The sequence below is a fragment of the Poecilia formosa genome, unplaced genomic scaffold (assembly GCF_000485575.1).
Source record: "Poecilia formosa unplaced genomic scaffold, Poecilia_formosa-5.1.2 Scaffold270, whole genome shotgun sequence".
In the NCBI taxonomy this organism is placed as follows: Eukaryota; Metazoa; Chordata; class Actinopteri; order Cyprinodontiformes; family Poeciliidae; genus Poecilia; species Poecilia formosa.
The window spans coordinates 830,376-845,997 of record NW_006800209.1 but is presented as its reverse complement, the minus strand read 5'-3'; the positions used below and the strand labels follow the sequence as shown (position 1 = coordinate 845,997).

The 15,622-nt window shown below is 45.5% G+C and overlaps 1 protein-coding gene across 6 annotated transcripts in view; it reads right to left on the bottom strand.

Moving 5' to 3' along the window:
* Window positions 1–3,394: 3,394 nt before the first annotated feature.
* The window catches only part of rerea (arginine-glutamic acid dipeptide (RE) repeats a), a 180,676-nt gene continuing 168,448 nt past the window's right edge, over window positions 3,395–15,622 (bottom strand). For 3 of the 6 annotated variants that reach the window (XM_007570934.2, XM_007570935.2, XM_007570937.2), the window contains 9 exons: window positions 15,269–15,468; window positions 14,042–14,203; window positions 13,842–13,955; window positions 12,071–13,443; window positions 10,157–10,379; window positions 8,304–9,024; window positions 5,876–6,049; window positions 5,609–5,789; window positions 3,395–5,533 (listed from right to left, as the gene is read on the bottom strand). In XM_007570934.2, coding sequence (XP_007570996.1) covers window positions 5,500–5,533; window positions 5,609–5,789; window positions 5,876–6,049; window positions 8,304–9,024; window positions 10,157–10,379; window positions 12,071–13,443; window positions 13,842–13,955; window positions 14,042–14,203; window positions 15,269–15,468 — 3,182 coding nt within the window. In that variant the 3' untranslated portion in view covers window positions 3,395–5,499. The remainder of the gene's footprint in view (window positions 5,534–5,608; window positions 5,790–5,875; window positions 6,050–8,303; window positions 9,025–10,156; window positions 10,380–12,070; window positions 13,444–13,841; window positions 13,956–14,041; window positions 14,204–15,268; window positions 15,469–15,622) is intronic. The other 3 variants (XM_007570936.2, XM_007570939.2, XM_016681116.1) reach the window with 2 other exon arrangements.

The following is a 15,622-nucleotide window of genomic DNA, read 5'->3' as shown; positions in this document are numbered from 1 at the left end:
ACACACACACACACACACACACACACACACACACACACACACACACACACCAGCTCAGAAGGTGCGTTTTAGTTGGCCAGATCCTGACAACGAGGCGCTGGGATGTGATGCGCATGCGGGCCAGGGAAAACGGGAGGGATCCGCCGGTTCACCGGGTCGAAACAGATCCTCCTTTAAAATGTTCTGAAACTGGAAGACAAAACTTCCTTCGTGTTTTTCTCCATAGTTCTTGTGTGAGGCTCGCTGCAAAAAGATCACAGTGTGCACGTTTAATCCAAGAGCAGCTGCAGAGAAGCTGCTTGAAGTGTCACTCGGCTGAACTTTTTTTTTTTCCTCCACGTTTTGTCAAGTTACAACCACAGCTTCATAGAGCAAAATCTATAATTTACAATTCTAAAGAGAAAAGCGAAGCAATACATCACTTTCAAAAATGTCTAGGGTGGCGTAAATTTGGATTCAGATTTTTCTCAGATTCCAGAAGATGAAATCCAGTGTAACCAAATGACCAGGAGTCCTTCTTAGTCTACAATTAAAAACAATGTATTAAGGCACAACAAAACTAATCAATATTTCATCTAACCTGATATAAAATGACATAATATGAGCCTGCATTGTTGTTCTTCAGTTTAGACATTTAGGATCTAAGTTTTGGGAGAAAAAAAAAAAGGCAGAAATTTTCTTTGTCAGGGCAGGAAAGCAGTTCCCAAATTGTAATAAGTTCAAATGCCAGGGCTTTGGGCTTTTAGACTACCGTTTTAAAACTTTCTCCTTCAACTTATAGCACAAAATAATAAAAATAATGATTAAAACAACAACAACAACAACAAACATTAAAGCGATTAAGAGGGAACCATAAAAATTACAACAAAAGATTCAGCAACCCGTCTGCATGAGAGCGTTAAACCTCTACTGATAGAAAACCTATTTTACCAAACTGATTGTCAATGCTAAATGCTATGTGCAACAACTCATAATTGAATCCACCCCAAGTCCATCTGAAGACCCCAAAACATGATGCTGCCACCACCGTGTTTTAGTCATGTCTTTCTACTAGTTGACTTTATGCAACAGTAGATGGACAGGAAGAAGGACAGAGGGAGAGAGGGAGAGCACAAACTGTAAAAATCTCCAAGGAAGATTTTGTTTTTAAAGTAATGCACATCCAGCAGTTACATTTCACATCTAGCTTTTAGCACTGGTTCAAATAAATGATCTCCATTTCCTTCCATGTTTCCTCTCTGTGTTTTCCATGTGCTGAAGCCCAGGAAGGAAGCAACCCGTTCGAGGAAGAGGTGATTAGAGCGACATGAGAGAGAGGTCAGAGGTCAGTAACCTGGAGCCCCTGATGGATGGACGCGTCTGCGTCCAGATGTAGTTGGGATTTCATTTATTTATTTTTTTTAATGATGCCGTTTTGACAGATATAAATATTCAGGCTGCAGAAACGTGCAGTTGAAGCCCGTTTTAAATAAATCACACACGAACGAACGAATGCATATTTGGCTCATTTGCATCTTGGAGGCGTTTAATTACTTTAATCACATGCATCAAATTCTGACAGCTGCGCTCCATTTATCGAGAGGAGTTTTTTTTTTTTTTTACATAAATACAGGTTTGCTTGGTTTGTAAAACGACTGAATTTTGGCCCAGATGCTGAACAAGCTAAGCGGGTTTCAGCCCAATAACGGACGTGTGTATATATATACACACACACACACACACACACACACACCTGATACAGGTTTGCTTCTGTATCCGAGGGCGGCTTTTATTTAGAGATAAACAAGAAAGCTGCCTTCCATCTGAACGCACTAAAATCTCAGGCTCGTCTCTGCAGCAGCAGCAGCAGCAGCATCATCCAGGCCCGCTGGAGCGAAAGGAGAGACAGGAGGCTCTGTGGTCTGAGACCTGCTGCTGCTGCTGCACACAGTAACAGCACAAGACATATTGCTATTCAGACGGAGAGATATTATTTTTTTAAGGCCATGAATCCCTGTGTGCCTGCCGGAGGGGTACACACAGTATTATGAGGAGGATTTGAGCTGACACAAGTCACAGTCGCTCCATCGCTGGTGTGAAGGAGGACGAGGAGGAGGAGGAGGAGGGGGGGATGAATTATTCAGGCAGCCGGATTTGAAGGGCTCTGACGTCTTGTTGTTTTATTGGGGAGGTGAAAAAAGCAGCCAGAAACAAGCCGCTCCTCCTCTCAAAGCGCAGTTACCTCACATCCACAGCTTCAAAAAAAAAAAAAAAAAAAAAAAGCCACAAGGAAGCTCAATTTTACCCCCTCCCCCCCTCCACCACCACCAGAGGACAGGGGCATCATTTCAGAGGAGCAGCAGTGGAATAATGGCTCCCTCTCAAAATGACAGCCATCGCTGCGGCGCAGCATCACAGATTGCAGGTCTATCACTCCCCACACGGTGAGGCGAAACGACAGCCGCGGCTCGCTGATAGCGGAGGCATCTCAAACCCGAGAGGAGGTGTTCCTCCTGGCTTAGCCCGGCTTTCATGTTTTTAAAGCGCAGCAGAGCAAAAAATATTCAGCTCAGAGATTTCGCAAGCAACCTGCTGCTGGCTGCCGCCGCCGATCTCTCTCTCAAAAAGCTGTTTGTTGTGAAGCAGGAGAAAAATCGAAGGCTGCAAGAAAACAAGCCGGAATGAAGGGCTGGTCTTCCTGAGACACAGGGAATTATGAGCTTCTTTTTAAACCAATCAGACCTACTTAATCCAATAAAATAGAAAAGGATTGAAGTGTTTTTATTGGAGACGACCACAATAGGAGGGCGCATTCCAGAAGTAATCACACCAGTTGTTTTTAGCAGTTTCTCGTGTTTCGACAAGCGGCTCCAGTGTGTTTTATTGGGATTTTATGGGACGAACTGACACACACAGTTGAAAATGGAGTAAAAAAAAAGAGACACAAACACCATTTTCCCCCCCTCCCCACTCGCTCACCGTCAGAGGTTAAATCAGAGCAAATCTCTCTTGTTTTAGAACTTGCAGAAACTTTGCAAAAAAACAAGCAGGTGGTGGTTTGGAGCAAATACCATTGACTGATTTATGTTTTGACTACATAAATCAGAGGAGAGAATCAATGCTCACAGATGCTCTCCATCAAATCCCACCAAGATTGAGACGTTTTGCAAAGAAAAATGAGTAAAACACAACATTTCAATGGGAGACTGATTGAAGCGTACCAGAAATCACATAGTTGGAACTGCAGTCAAAGGTGGTGTTAGAGCCTGAACCCAAAACCATGCCACACTTTTCAGATTTCCACCGATGGAAAATGTTGAAAGCCGCCACTTTTTATTGGCGCGCCACCTAAAGTCCAGAGAAATCAGCAAAAATAAATCCACGTCGGCGACTGAAGCAGGACGACGGCGTGGTCTGTGGTGTAACTCATTCGTTTATTTCAATTCCACAAATTTTTCAAAAAAATTACAAAATACTCAAATGGAGAGAGAACACAGGACTCACAATTTTTCTTATTATTTCTACTTTTTGTTTTACATTGTGTCATCCCATGGCGACTACTCGTATATACAATAAGCTTCAAGATACCAGTATATATATAAATCTTAGCAGTCAGAATTTACATTCTGCTATTGCCGCTTTGAAACAAGAAGCTAAACCATTGACAACACTTAACATCAAAGGCTTCGGAGACACAAAAAAGAGGGAATCAAAAGGCGAGGCGAGAGGATGGCGACGATGATGATGAGGAGAGAGAGACGAGGAGGAGAGATGGGAAACGGTGAGATGGAGTGACAGGCAGTTGTCAGCGTTTCAAAGTCCTTTTTTGATAAGTTTGAATTTTGCCGCTGTTTAGATAAAAATATAGTGCTCCGTGGGAAAATGTGTTGCAGTTTCAACTGGCTAGACAAAAAAAAAAAACAAAAAAAAAAAACAACACACACACATAAGAAAAAGCCACAGATGTTTTTTTGTTAATACGTCCATGACAAACAGTCTTAGTGCACGGGAAAATAGCTGAACCAATAAAAACGCGAGCTTGTGCACAGATAAGACGGGTAACAGTCAGTGGCACACAAACGAGTCCAGAGCCGCAGGAAGCTGGGCGTGTCTTTAAAAAACCCCCAACAACAACATAAAAAACCCATAAAAACAAGGCATACAATGAGAATGTGAACAGAACGGTCCCTTCGCCTCCTGCTGGTCAGCAGAAAACCAAGGAGGCGGCACAAAGGGACTCCAGGCAGGTCCTGAACTTCTTCAGCTCATGTGTTGCTTCTTGACGTCTTTTGGCCTACTTCATGTCGTCAGGCAGATCCTATGTAAGTGGTTTCCTCATACAACATGTGCAGCGGGTCGTGCACTACTATTTGAAGGTTGAAAAAGTCCTCTTAGGCTCTAAGATTGAGCAAAATTCAAATCCTGCTCGATTTGAAACAACAACAAAAAAAATCAAACAAACAGAGAAAGCGCCTCTTATTTGGCCTAAAATTGGTCCATGTGGTTGAAATTAAAACCGTTCCACCACACACGGCGACGGTGCACCGCTCCCTCCTGCTGATGACTTGGACACAAATTAAAAAGGATGACACCGCCTTAGCCGAGCTCCAGGACGCTCACTCAGTGCAAAGTTCTCCTTTTTCCCGTCCGTTGCCTCTTCAAGTGTTTCAGATCAGTAACTCAACACGCCAACTCTGACAACCCCGCTGCGCGTCACAGCCGATGGATGGATGGATGGATGGATGTGTGGGGCGGGTGGATGCAGAGGCGTGCGTAATGAGGGGGAGGGGGGGGATCATGGTTTACATACAACAAGCGTATGTGGGACTAAATCTAACACAGTGAGGTCACAACCGAACCGCAACTCTCAGAAACTGCTCGTATAATGCCATGGTGCTCCCCTCTGAAACAAGGGATAATGCTTCAAAACAAGTTATATTGGAGGCTGAAACGACTTGGAGTCCACACCTAGTAATAATAATAATAATTATAATTATATGTTTATATATACTATTTACAGACTGAAAAACGCCATGCTGTAGCTCTTCTTAAAATTATGAAAAACCTCCAACAATGTATTAAAATAAAGGTTGAATTTAAGATAGCACTTGTTATTTTTCCATAAATGGTCTGACAGGTCTTTATTTGTTTTTTTTTTTTCTCTGTTCTTTTTTTTTCTTGATAAGCACAGTGTCTTGTTCTAGCACCTACAAAACATCAGGGAAGCTTGTCATGCAGGAGTCTTGAGGATGTTGTCACTACTGGTTATATACCAAAGAAAGTCAATGTCTTGGAAAAATAAAATAATAATTAAAAAAGAAACAAACAAAAAAAAAAAAAAGGGAAATCAAAGGTCCTCGACGGGAACAGAAACTGAAGAAACTCAGACGATCCGCTCGGCCTGTTCCTGTTCTTCAAGACTGAAGGTGTTCAGAGGTTCGTGAGGAGCCTCCAAGACCGCTGCTTTTGTGACAACTTCCTGTGTCCTGCACTCGTCGGTCGCCGCCTCCCTCCGGTTGGTTACAGCTGCTTGTCGCTCTCCTTCTTCAGTCGGCTGAAACACAGAGGGGAGTTTTAAAGACGCGGAACGCTGGGTTTTTACGTTCCTGGCGTTTGGCGCTCGTCTGACCTGTAGTAGTCCTCCTGACCAGGAAGCGGCCCGCCGTGCATGTGGTGGTGGCCGTGGAGCCACTGCTGCTCCATCGCCAGCCGCTGCAGCTCTGCCGACTGGGCGTGCATGGCCTGCAGCTGGTGGGCTGCGGACATCTGCGGCGGAAGACCCCCTGGTAGGTCCCGTGGGTACGGAGCACCTGGAGGGACAATATGCGGTCAGGAGGCGCGCCAGAACACAGGGGTGATAGATTACATTGACATGGAGGAGGGGAGGTGTGCTTACCGAAGACCGGGTGGCGCAGCATCTCGTGTTCATGCGGCGGCTGACCCAGGAGAGGGTTGGGGATGGCGCCGGGCGGGTAGGGGAAGCGCGCCAGGTGAGGTCCGGCTGCCAGCGGGTCGACGGCCAGCGGGTGGGCCCCCGAGCCTGGAGGACAGACAAGACATTCACCACCACCTTCTGGGTGTCAGAGTCTTAGGGTCAAGGTGCACTCATCACATCATAGTGCATCAGCAGCAGGTCATGCTCTGCTGCTGATGCACGGTTTCATTCAGTGGCACTCCTCTCATGGAGCAAAGCAGCGGCTTGCAATCGTTTCGGTTAGCGCGGATATTTAAACATTTCGGCGATACGGACTTGAAGTTTCATCGCAGTATTTTCTGGTACTATTGTGATCACGATAGAAGAGACAATAATAACTATCACTTCTTTTTCATGTGACTGTAGCTGTGACTGCATGATAGCAATCATATCCATACAAACATAAATATGTAATCTGTAAGACACTTCACATAAAGAAGTGTGATTTCTGCCACCAACTGCATACAATTACATTTTCAAACTTATTTATATTTATTGATACTCTCATTGAAGAAACTGGAGAACATTGTAAAACTAACAATCAAAACAATACCGACAGTTTTGGGGGTTTAATTGGACTTCATTGTGACAATAAATCAAAATGCTAATCGCGATATGAAATTTATTACGGTAGATGGCAAATAATACGATAAACATCCGCCCAGTTTGGGGTAAATTGTTAAAGGTTGAACGGTGAAATTTCCCGGTTAGCCGCTGCTTACTGCGATGAGAGGAGTAAAACAAGCATTGACAAAACATCACAACTTCAATACAGAAAATATGACATTAATTATCTACTAATAAGGCCTGTAACTCCAGGCCTCCACTGTCCTGCAGCTTTTCCATGCATCCCTGCTCCAACACGTCTGAATCAAAAGGCTGAATTTGCAGCCGTTCATTTGGAGCAGAGAGGGACGGCGGCAGTGAAGGCCTGGAGCTGCAGATTCACGTCTTCAGAGCCTTGCAGAAGCATCGCTTCCCCTTAATCTTTTCCACATTTTGTCACATTAGACAACCACAAGCTCCATTGGTTTCATTTGGGGTTTTAGAGGATTGATTTTCAAATCTTTTCATGAATAAATAATAAACTCATAAAAATCACATTTTACTGCAAATACAGCAGCATGGGTGCATCTCTATCAGCTTTGCACAATCTACTCAAGTTCAGCTGAGCTGGATGTCTGTTAACGTCACTTTGCTGGTCTCGCCACAGACTCTTATAAGATTTAGGCTTGAACTTTGACTAGGCTAATTCTTCTAATGCATAAAAAAAGCAAAATTAACTATTCAGTTGCAACTCTGGCTATATAATAATAGTTTATCTTCCTTGAATGTAAACCTCAGCCAGAACAGCTGGTAAACTATAATTACCAATTAGGACAAAGAATGTACAGTATACTTTTCAGATTTTTAATTGTGAAATGTTCTGTAAACTACATTTATTTTTCTTCTGCTTCACAGTTAAAAAGCCTAAAACAAATTGAAGCTTGTGGTTGTGATGTTACAAAAGGTTTAAGGAGTGTATTTATACTTTTGCAAGGCACTGTAAACTTATCACAGAATATAATTTGACCAAATAACACTGACAAGTTCAATAACTACAAGTACAAAGCATCTTATAAAACATCTAATATTTTATTTAATTACTTTAATAAATCTTATAGATCAAACAGTTTTAACTTCATGACAAAGCAAAAAATCTTTGAGCTAAAACTACAGTAAGAAACTTTTATTAAAAAAAAAAAAATTATACATATTTGTTAAAACTGTTGAGTAAGGTATGAGACACAATCTGTGGAAACATTGAGTTCTTCTGCCTTTTCCCTATAGTTCTACTGCCATCTACATAAATACACTGCTCTGTCAGAAACAACCAATCAGAGCCAGGGGGAAGGTCTTAGTGCTGTCCATCATGCTTGTGTATGCTGCTGCTTGCTCTCTGCTATGCTACAGCTGGTGCACCACAACAGAGGCAAACTACTCAAGCTAGTTAGCGTGACCATGACTAATAGCGGATAAAAGGTTTTCCTGTAATGGTAAGTTGTTTCTTCACCATTACCACATTGAGCAGCACATACATGGTGTTGACTGACAACACTAAGGTCCTCCTCCTGGCTCTGATTGGTAGTTTTTGACAGGGAGGAGATCGATCTTTCCACAGATTATCTGTCTCATAGTAAACTATCACGACATGCTGACAGTTTTAACAAATAACATATTTTTTATTAACTACATACTGTAGCTTTAAGCTACCACAGCATGTTAAAATATCAAGTTACCTAAACTTTCCTGACAACATGCTATAACTATCACAGTAACATTGTTAAATATAAGCAGGGCTTTCGTTTACCTTGGTGGAGCGGGTCCTGCTGGTGGAGGTGGAGGTGGGAGTGGATGTGCGAGTGCTGGTGGTGGTGCGGCGTGACGTTGAACATCTGCAGGCGAGCGATGGGGTCGTTGGCCACCGTGGCCATCCGCTCCGCATGGAGCCTCTCTGCTGCCAGCCGCTCTGGGTAGGTCATGTCCGGCCGCAGCTGGGGCCCCGGGAGGGCGAGCCGCTCACGCTCCAACGGGTTCAGGCCCGGGTGGAAGGAGGCGAACGGGTGAGGGCCGGCCATGGGGGGCAGGGTGAGAGCCCCGTGCCGGGCGAAGTGCTCCATGGGGTTTGTTGAAGGGTGGAGCGAGTCCATCTCTGGGGGTTTGACTTCGAAGCCCGGTTTCATCCGTTCCCTCAGCTCGCGCTCGCGGATCTCCCTCTCCCGCATTTCCCGCTCCCGCAGCTCCCGCTCCCGCATGGCGGGGTCGGCGTTGTACAGGCTGGGCATGTGATAGGCCAGCAGCTGGTCGGCGGGGTTGAGCGAGACGAAGAACGGGTGGTTCCTGTTGGTGGGCGACATGACGTGGGGTCTGGCGTACTCGCTGAGGGTGCGCAGCGCGGGCGTGTCGGGGCCGATGTACGGAGGCACCGCTGCGATCGTGGTCGGGGGGCCGTCGAACGGGGGCCGCATGTGGGTGGGGCCGGCCATCGGGGGCTCCCCCATTCTGCTCTCGTGAGCAGAACTGGAAGCTTTCTGTGGGGAGAAACAAAACATTTGGGCTAAATGCTTTGTAGAACCTGACAAATAGGAGCTTTTTCTGTTCATTTAGGAGAAGGTTCTTCTTCTATGGCTCCTCTGATTTGCAGCGTCCCTCAAGGCTCTAGTCTAGGTCTGCTACTTTTTAACCTTTACATTTTGCTTCTGGGTTGCTTTTTTTTTTTTTTTAAGAAAATATAACATTTCACTCCATTATTTTTGCAGCTGATATTCAAATGTATCTGTGAACTAAGCAAAATAGTGTCAAGTTGTCTTCAAACACTATTCAAACTGCCTGATCACCATTAAAATCTGTTTGAAAATTTGTTTCTTGAATTTAAAAGAAAATAGGACTGATGGTGGAGGTGGGAGAGCAAGCAGCAGGGTTGTACATTTGGGAAATGTACAACCCTCGACAGTCTTAGCTGCCTTGCTTCATTCCTGCAGTCAGGAATTGTGTTTTATCTTTGATGCCGTTTTTAAACTAGATGAAGAGATAAATGTTGTTTTAAAGTCCAGTTTTTTCCAACTAGACAAATTGCCAAGGTAAAGACCTTGGAAAAGTGATTATCGTCACGTTTTCTATGTTGGGCTGAACAAATCATGTCTGCATCGCCTACAAACCGTCCACAATGCAGCAGGTCGTCATTTAAAAAACGAGAACGCACATCTCCGCTTCTGGCTCCTCTTCATTCATTTCCTGTTTATTTTAGGATTGTTTTTAAGACTTTATTGATATTTTTAAAATGTTAAAAGCCTTTCATATCTTTGGTCGACCAACCAGTTTCTCTTACATGTTCATAGATCCTGGTTAAAATTCAGAGGTGATTTTGCAATTTGTACTCTTAACCCTCAGAAGGGTCGAAACTGCTGAGACTTTTAAACTTTGCTCAGCATCTATTTTTATTATTTGGCGTTTGATTCAAACAGAGTTTGAGTTTCTTTTATAATAACATTTATGGATTATTTTTGGGTTTTGTTTTAATCTGACTTTTTTCTATTTCTTGCTTCGTTTTATTGGGTTGTGCAGCAATTTGGTCAGCATCTGTTGTCTTTATACATGCTTTCTTAATAAATTGACATTGACAAATAAGATTAAAAACAAGGGAAAAACGAAGGAAGTACTCACCGCTGCACGCTCCACCTCCTTTTCCCGCTCCCGCTCTCTCTCTCGTTCTTTTTCCTTTTCCCTTTCCCGCTCTTTCTCTTCCCTCGCTTTCTGCTCAGCTTCTCGCTTTGCTTTCTCCAGAGCTTCCTCTCTCTTCTTGGCCAGCTTAGACGAGGCCAGCGGAGTGAAGTAGAAATCTGTCCGAGCGCACGAGTTATAACCTCGGTCCAGGTACTTGTAGAACCTGTCGGAAACACAGGACATTTCTGGTTCGTCAATTTGGACCAATCAGAGGCGAGCTGCATCTCAATTTTACACTCTGAATGTGACTCTAATGCCCTGTCGTGTATTACAACAGTCCATTATTCAACGAGGAAATAAACTCCCACTGCAGCCACTTTTGCTGCTACGCTGACTCTGAATTAAAATCCTCATTGCTATTCATTGGCAGCCTGAGAGTCACTTAAGCACAGGGCAACCACAGATAGTCATACTCAGAAGCCTGGGGTTTGCTCACGTGTCTCTGTAATTAATCTGCCCCAGCCCCGTCCTCTGTAACTCTAAACTATCTGCCACCTCCGGGCTAATTGCGGCCTTGGACCGATGTTCTGCTGACCACATTCAATCTGCTGCCTCAAAACGCGGAGCCAGCTTTTTTGATTATGGAGCGAAGCAAACCTGTAGCCACGCAGGTAAATATTAGCTTATGTCCGGGCTGCACCATATTGACTAAAGACGCATCTGCTGTATTTTAACTGCAAAGCTTAACCCACATTTCCTCACGCTGCTCTCTCATCACCGTGACGTCTCCAAAGCTGCGCATCGGTTTTAGGATTTGGGTCACTATAATCTGTCAGCTTTGGGAATCAAGGGCAATTAAACTTCGTCTGACAAGTCAAATATATGGTGGACGAGCAAAGCATGAATGGGATTTAAAGTGACTGGCCTCTCCCAGCAGCCTCTGCAGTTCTGATATTGTACGTTTTGATTGTGATTCGACTGTGGATCTCCGGTTTGTAGGTTGTTTTCTTCGGGTCAGTTAACCAGTTCATTTCATAGAGCCATGAATTCCCTAAACAAGTTTGTTTTTCTTTCTACTAAAGTATTTTCAAGAATAATGTGAGGAAAATAATCATAAAATAATTCCACATAAATGTGTATTTTTTTCTGATGATTGTATTAGATCCTATTTTAATTTATTTTGTTTCTGATCTCCATTTGAGCCGGTTGAGTTTCATTAGATCACTCTGAGAAACCTCCAGTTATACCAGTTAGCATGCGCGGGATGGCTACTGGTGTCAAGGCACATGCATGTTCATTAGTTTAGGTTTTTAAAACAGCTAAGTATTCCAGCAGGGACAACAGATACATCTCTGCTCCCACACATATATTTTCCAGGCACATTGTGCCATTTTATAGCTCAATAAAGTAATTACATTACCTTCAGTTGTTTTAAAAATGCTTTATGTACCAAACATGACAAAAGAAATTTTGACTTTTTAATTTGATGCCTTGAAATTGAGCGCCTGTCTCTTTAAGACGCTCCGGCTCTTTCAGATGCTCTGCCTTCAGCATTTAATTACAACAATGCTCCTCCAGGAGTTTGCTAATTGCTGCTGCCACTAGTCTGCAGGAGCTCGGCTGGAGCAGCAGCTTTAGATAAACAGGCGGCGCTTTGTGAGGCACCCCAATGGGAGACTCAAAGATTTCTCAAACATGCGCGAATGAATCAAACAAACACTCCAGGTATGTTTATGGTATAAGAATAATGTTATAAAAGGAAATAAAGCACAACAAAGTCAATTTTACATAATGCCTCCCTTTATCATACCAGCCTGAGGCCGAATTTTGGTATGAAACGAATCACTGCCGATACGAAACAACAATAACTGCAGAGCTCTGAAATGAACAGCTCTCTCATCCCTCCAAACGTACCGTGCTGACTGGCTGGCGTGGCTGGGCGTATTGACAACAGTGGGCTCCGGTGAGGGGCTCCTCTGCGGGGGAGGCGGGCTCTCCGGCTCCTCCGACTCATCTGGCGGCTCCTCTTTGATGTGTACAGGCGGGACCGCCTGGGTGGGCGGAGCGCAGCTGACCGAGGCAGGAAGTGGCATGGAGATGGAAGAGGACGGGGCGGAAGAAGAGGGCGGCTGTAAGCCAGGCATAGAGTTCGATGAGGAAGGTGGTGGGCCGCTTGGAGGTAGAACTGTGCTGAAAGGATGTGAGGAGAATGGGGGCTGTTGTGGCGCCCCGCCGGGATGTGAGGCCGCTGCCGGAGGGGGCAGGGGCGGCGGCGGGGGAGGCTGGTGGCTGGCCGACGGGGGTAGGCTCTGGGACTGGGTGAGAACCGGAGGCTGGACTGGTGGAGGCTGGAGCTGCTGTCCCCCGGACATCAGCTGGAGGGGCGGGGGGTGTGCTGATGGAGGGTGGTGGTTGGATAAAGAGCTGAGGGGCTTCAGGGCAGGAGGAGGGGGCAGGTTTGAAGGCATCTGAGGGAACGGAGGGACAGACCCGTGAGGGGGGTGTTTGTGAGACTGTGGGGTGGGCATCTGGGGAATGGGGGTAGTGGGAGGGGGCTTGATGTGAGGCATGGGCATGGGCGCAGGGGGCAGAGGTTGCTCTCTGGGAGGCTGGCCTCCGCTCTGAGAGGAAGGCTGAGACTGAGGAGGAGGACTGTGAGACCTCTGCTGTGATTGGCTAGAGATGGGCGGGGGCGGGACCTGAGAGGCAGCCACAGGGAATCCCTGAGCGGTAATGGCGTGAGAATGCGGCAGGAGTGGAGGTCCTGGCTGTAGTGGATGTGGCATGGGGGGGATAGGGCCATGATGGGGGCTGGGTAACGATGGAGGCGGGCCAGGGGGCGGAGCCTGAGTCAGAGGCGAATGAGGAGACGGTAGCCTCTGGGGGTGAAGCGATGCCCCGGCCTGGATGAGAGACATCGGGCTGGTCTGGGGCAGCGGCTGAGGAGGTAGAGAGGTGGAGGTGGCAGTGGGCGCCACCTGCGGAGGCAGAGAGGGGGCTGAGGTGGTGGGAGGTACAGGTGCTGAGGAGGCGACTGATGAGCCCGGTTGACACTGGATGACCGGCGGATGCTGGGTCTGCAGGAGCTGCTGCTGCTGGGCCGAGGAGTCCGAGTCGCTCTCGTTGTCACGGGGACTGGGGATGCTGGGGGAGGAGCTGCGGTTGTCCTGGTCAATGTCTTTTGGATCGCTGCTGAGCTCCTCGTTGATGCTCCGCCCATCGGAGCTCTCGCCCTCCCCTTCTCCCTCCCCGTCACATTCAGAGGGCGAGTCCGGCCGGGTGAGCTCCTGTGAGACACAGAGGAGGATCGGATGAAGCTCATCATAAGAAGCTTCAAAAAGAAACAAATATGGAAGATCGAACAACTGAGTTTTTATGGCGGCAAAGCTGTGATGTGAAACTCAGAAGATCTGATTTTATTTTTAGAGATAAATCCACTCCTATAATAGATACACATTATTATTTTATATTAAGTTTTTATTTTGTGTATTTTTATTCATTTCTTTGTATTTCTTACTATTTAATTATTTTCATGATGCGCATGTGTATGGTTTATGATGTTGACTATGATGTTGATTCCTGTTTTGTAAAATAGGAATCAATTAGGATTAAATAAAAAAAAATAAAAAAAAAAGAAGCTAATCGCTACAGCACCAGACTTAGAACAATAGAAACCCAGACTCACCTGTGTCTTGGACTTTTTGGCACTGGCCCTTTCAGGTTCCTCCGAGTCCGAAGCTCCCTTCTCTCGTTGCCGTTTGACGCTCTTAATAGGTGACGGCGCTTCCTCTTTAATCTTCTGCAAAGCAGCGGCACCATTAGAGGACACAGTGCAAGCAGTTGCAGAGCAAAAAGGCTTTTTTGATGCATCTGTGTGATGTTTACCTTGCTTGTCTTCTTCATGGAGTCTGTCTTGCTGTCGGTGCTGTCAGTACTCGCTGCGCTCGGCGAAGTGCGGCCGCTGGAGCGCAGATCCTCGTTGGTAGGTGAGGCTCGGCCATCGGGACTGACTGTCTGCTTCTTGCGACCACTGCGTAGCGTTGACATCTGTCATCAGAGTCGAGACAAAGGGTGTTAGGCCTCCACGTACAACAACATCAAAAGCTGACTTCTTACAGATTTTTATGTCCCAAACTCAAAATCACTCCAGACTCACACTAGCAAAGATAAACATTATAGTTCCCTAGAAACGTACAGATGTGTAAATTTCTACATAGAATGGACCTGTAAAAATCCAAGACCGTAAGGCTGATGAATAAAATAATTGATGGATGAATGGATGGGTAGAAAAATACCCATCCATTTCACTTTCACTCAGATTTTCTTCATTTTCACTCAGACAGTGAAAAATAGAATAAAGTCTGAAAATACAAAAAATTGCCCAAGCCTGCATTATTTTTGTTCATATTAACCTATTATAATTCATTGAACAGGTTAGGATATGCACCATACAAAACATGTTCGTTACATTTTCAAATTAAAATAAGCTGCTGGTAGCCGTTTACACTCGCACGTGAAAATGGCTGCAAACAGATGCACAGTTATACAACTGTACATATTTGAAAAGCAGAAGTGGAGCCTCCTGCGCTACCAACAAGAATGCAGCAAGTGGTTTCTGGATGGTAAGTTAACATCCAAACTGTTCTTTCCTAGCAGCCATTGTACAGAGAAAACAATGGTAAAAGTGACTGCTAGGTGATGGGCGGGGCTCGGCTGGAGTTGCTAGGTAACAGCACAGTGCCTGTCGTTTGTGACTAAACAACACAGAGGTTTTTATAACACCTCATTTTCCAGACACCAAAAAAGGCATTAACTTAATGTCAAAAACAGCTGGATTGTTTTTTTTAAGCACATGGGCTGCTTTTACAAGCAGCTGACGTACATAAATGGGCAAAAAGTGAATTTTGCATAAGTCCCCTATAAATTAATATCCATACATTTCCAGACTGCACAAAACTCTGAATATAATAAAAAGCTCTTTTCCTGTACTATTTATTTATTGTCAACAGGCCCTGTAGTCTAGCTGCTCATTTCTCCGGGGGAACAGCCAGAGGATTTGTTTCGTGAAGGTGAGAATAGATGGATGGGTGTGGGGAGCGAGTGTTGGCGCACCGAGCCTCGGTTCCGTCGAGTCCTCATGCTATGCTTCCCGCCGAGGCCATCCTCTTCCTCTTTGACGGGTTTGAACATAAATGGTGGCGGGTCCACGGGCTTCTCGATGGGGGGCAGCTCCCCGTACTTCTTGAAGTGGATGCGGCAGTCGGTGCACAGCAAGATGTTCTCCCGGCCCCCGTGGTGCCAGTCCTTGGAGGCTGAGGAAAGCCATTTACAGTTGTGAAATAAGACACTCTCACTGGGGGTGGGAGGGGGGCAAAAGGAATAAACAACACACTGCAATAAACCGACAACTACAGAACACAAAGAAGCGCCTTGAGCAACGTCTGACTTTACATTTCCAGTGCTATA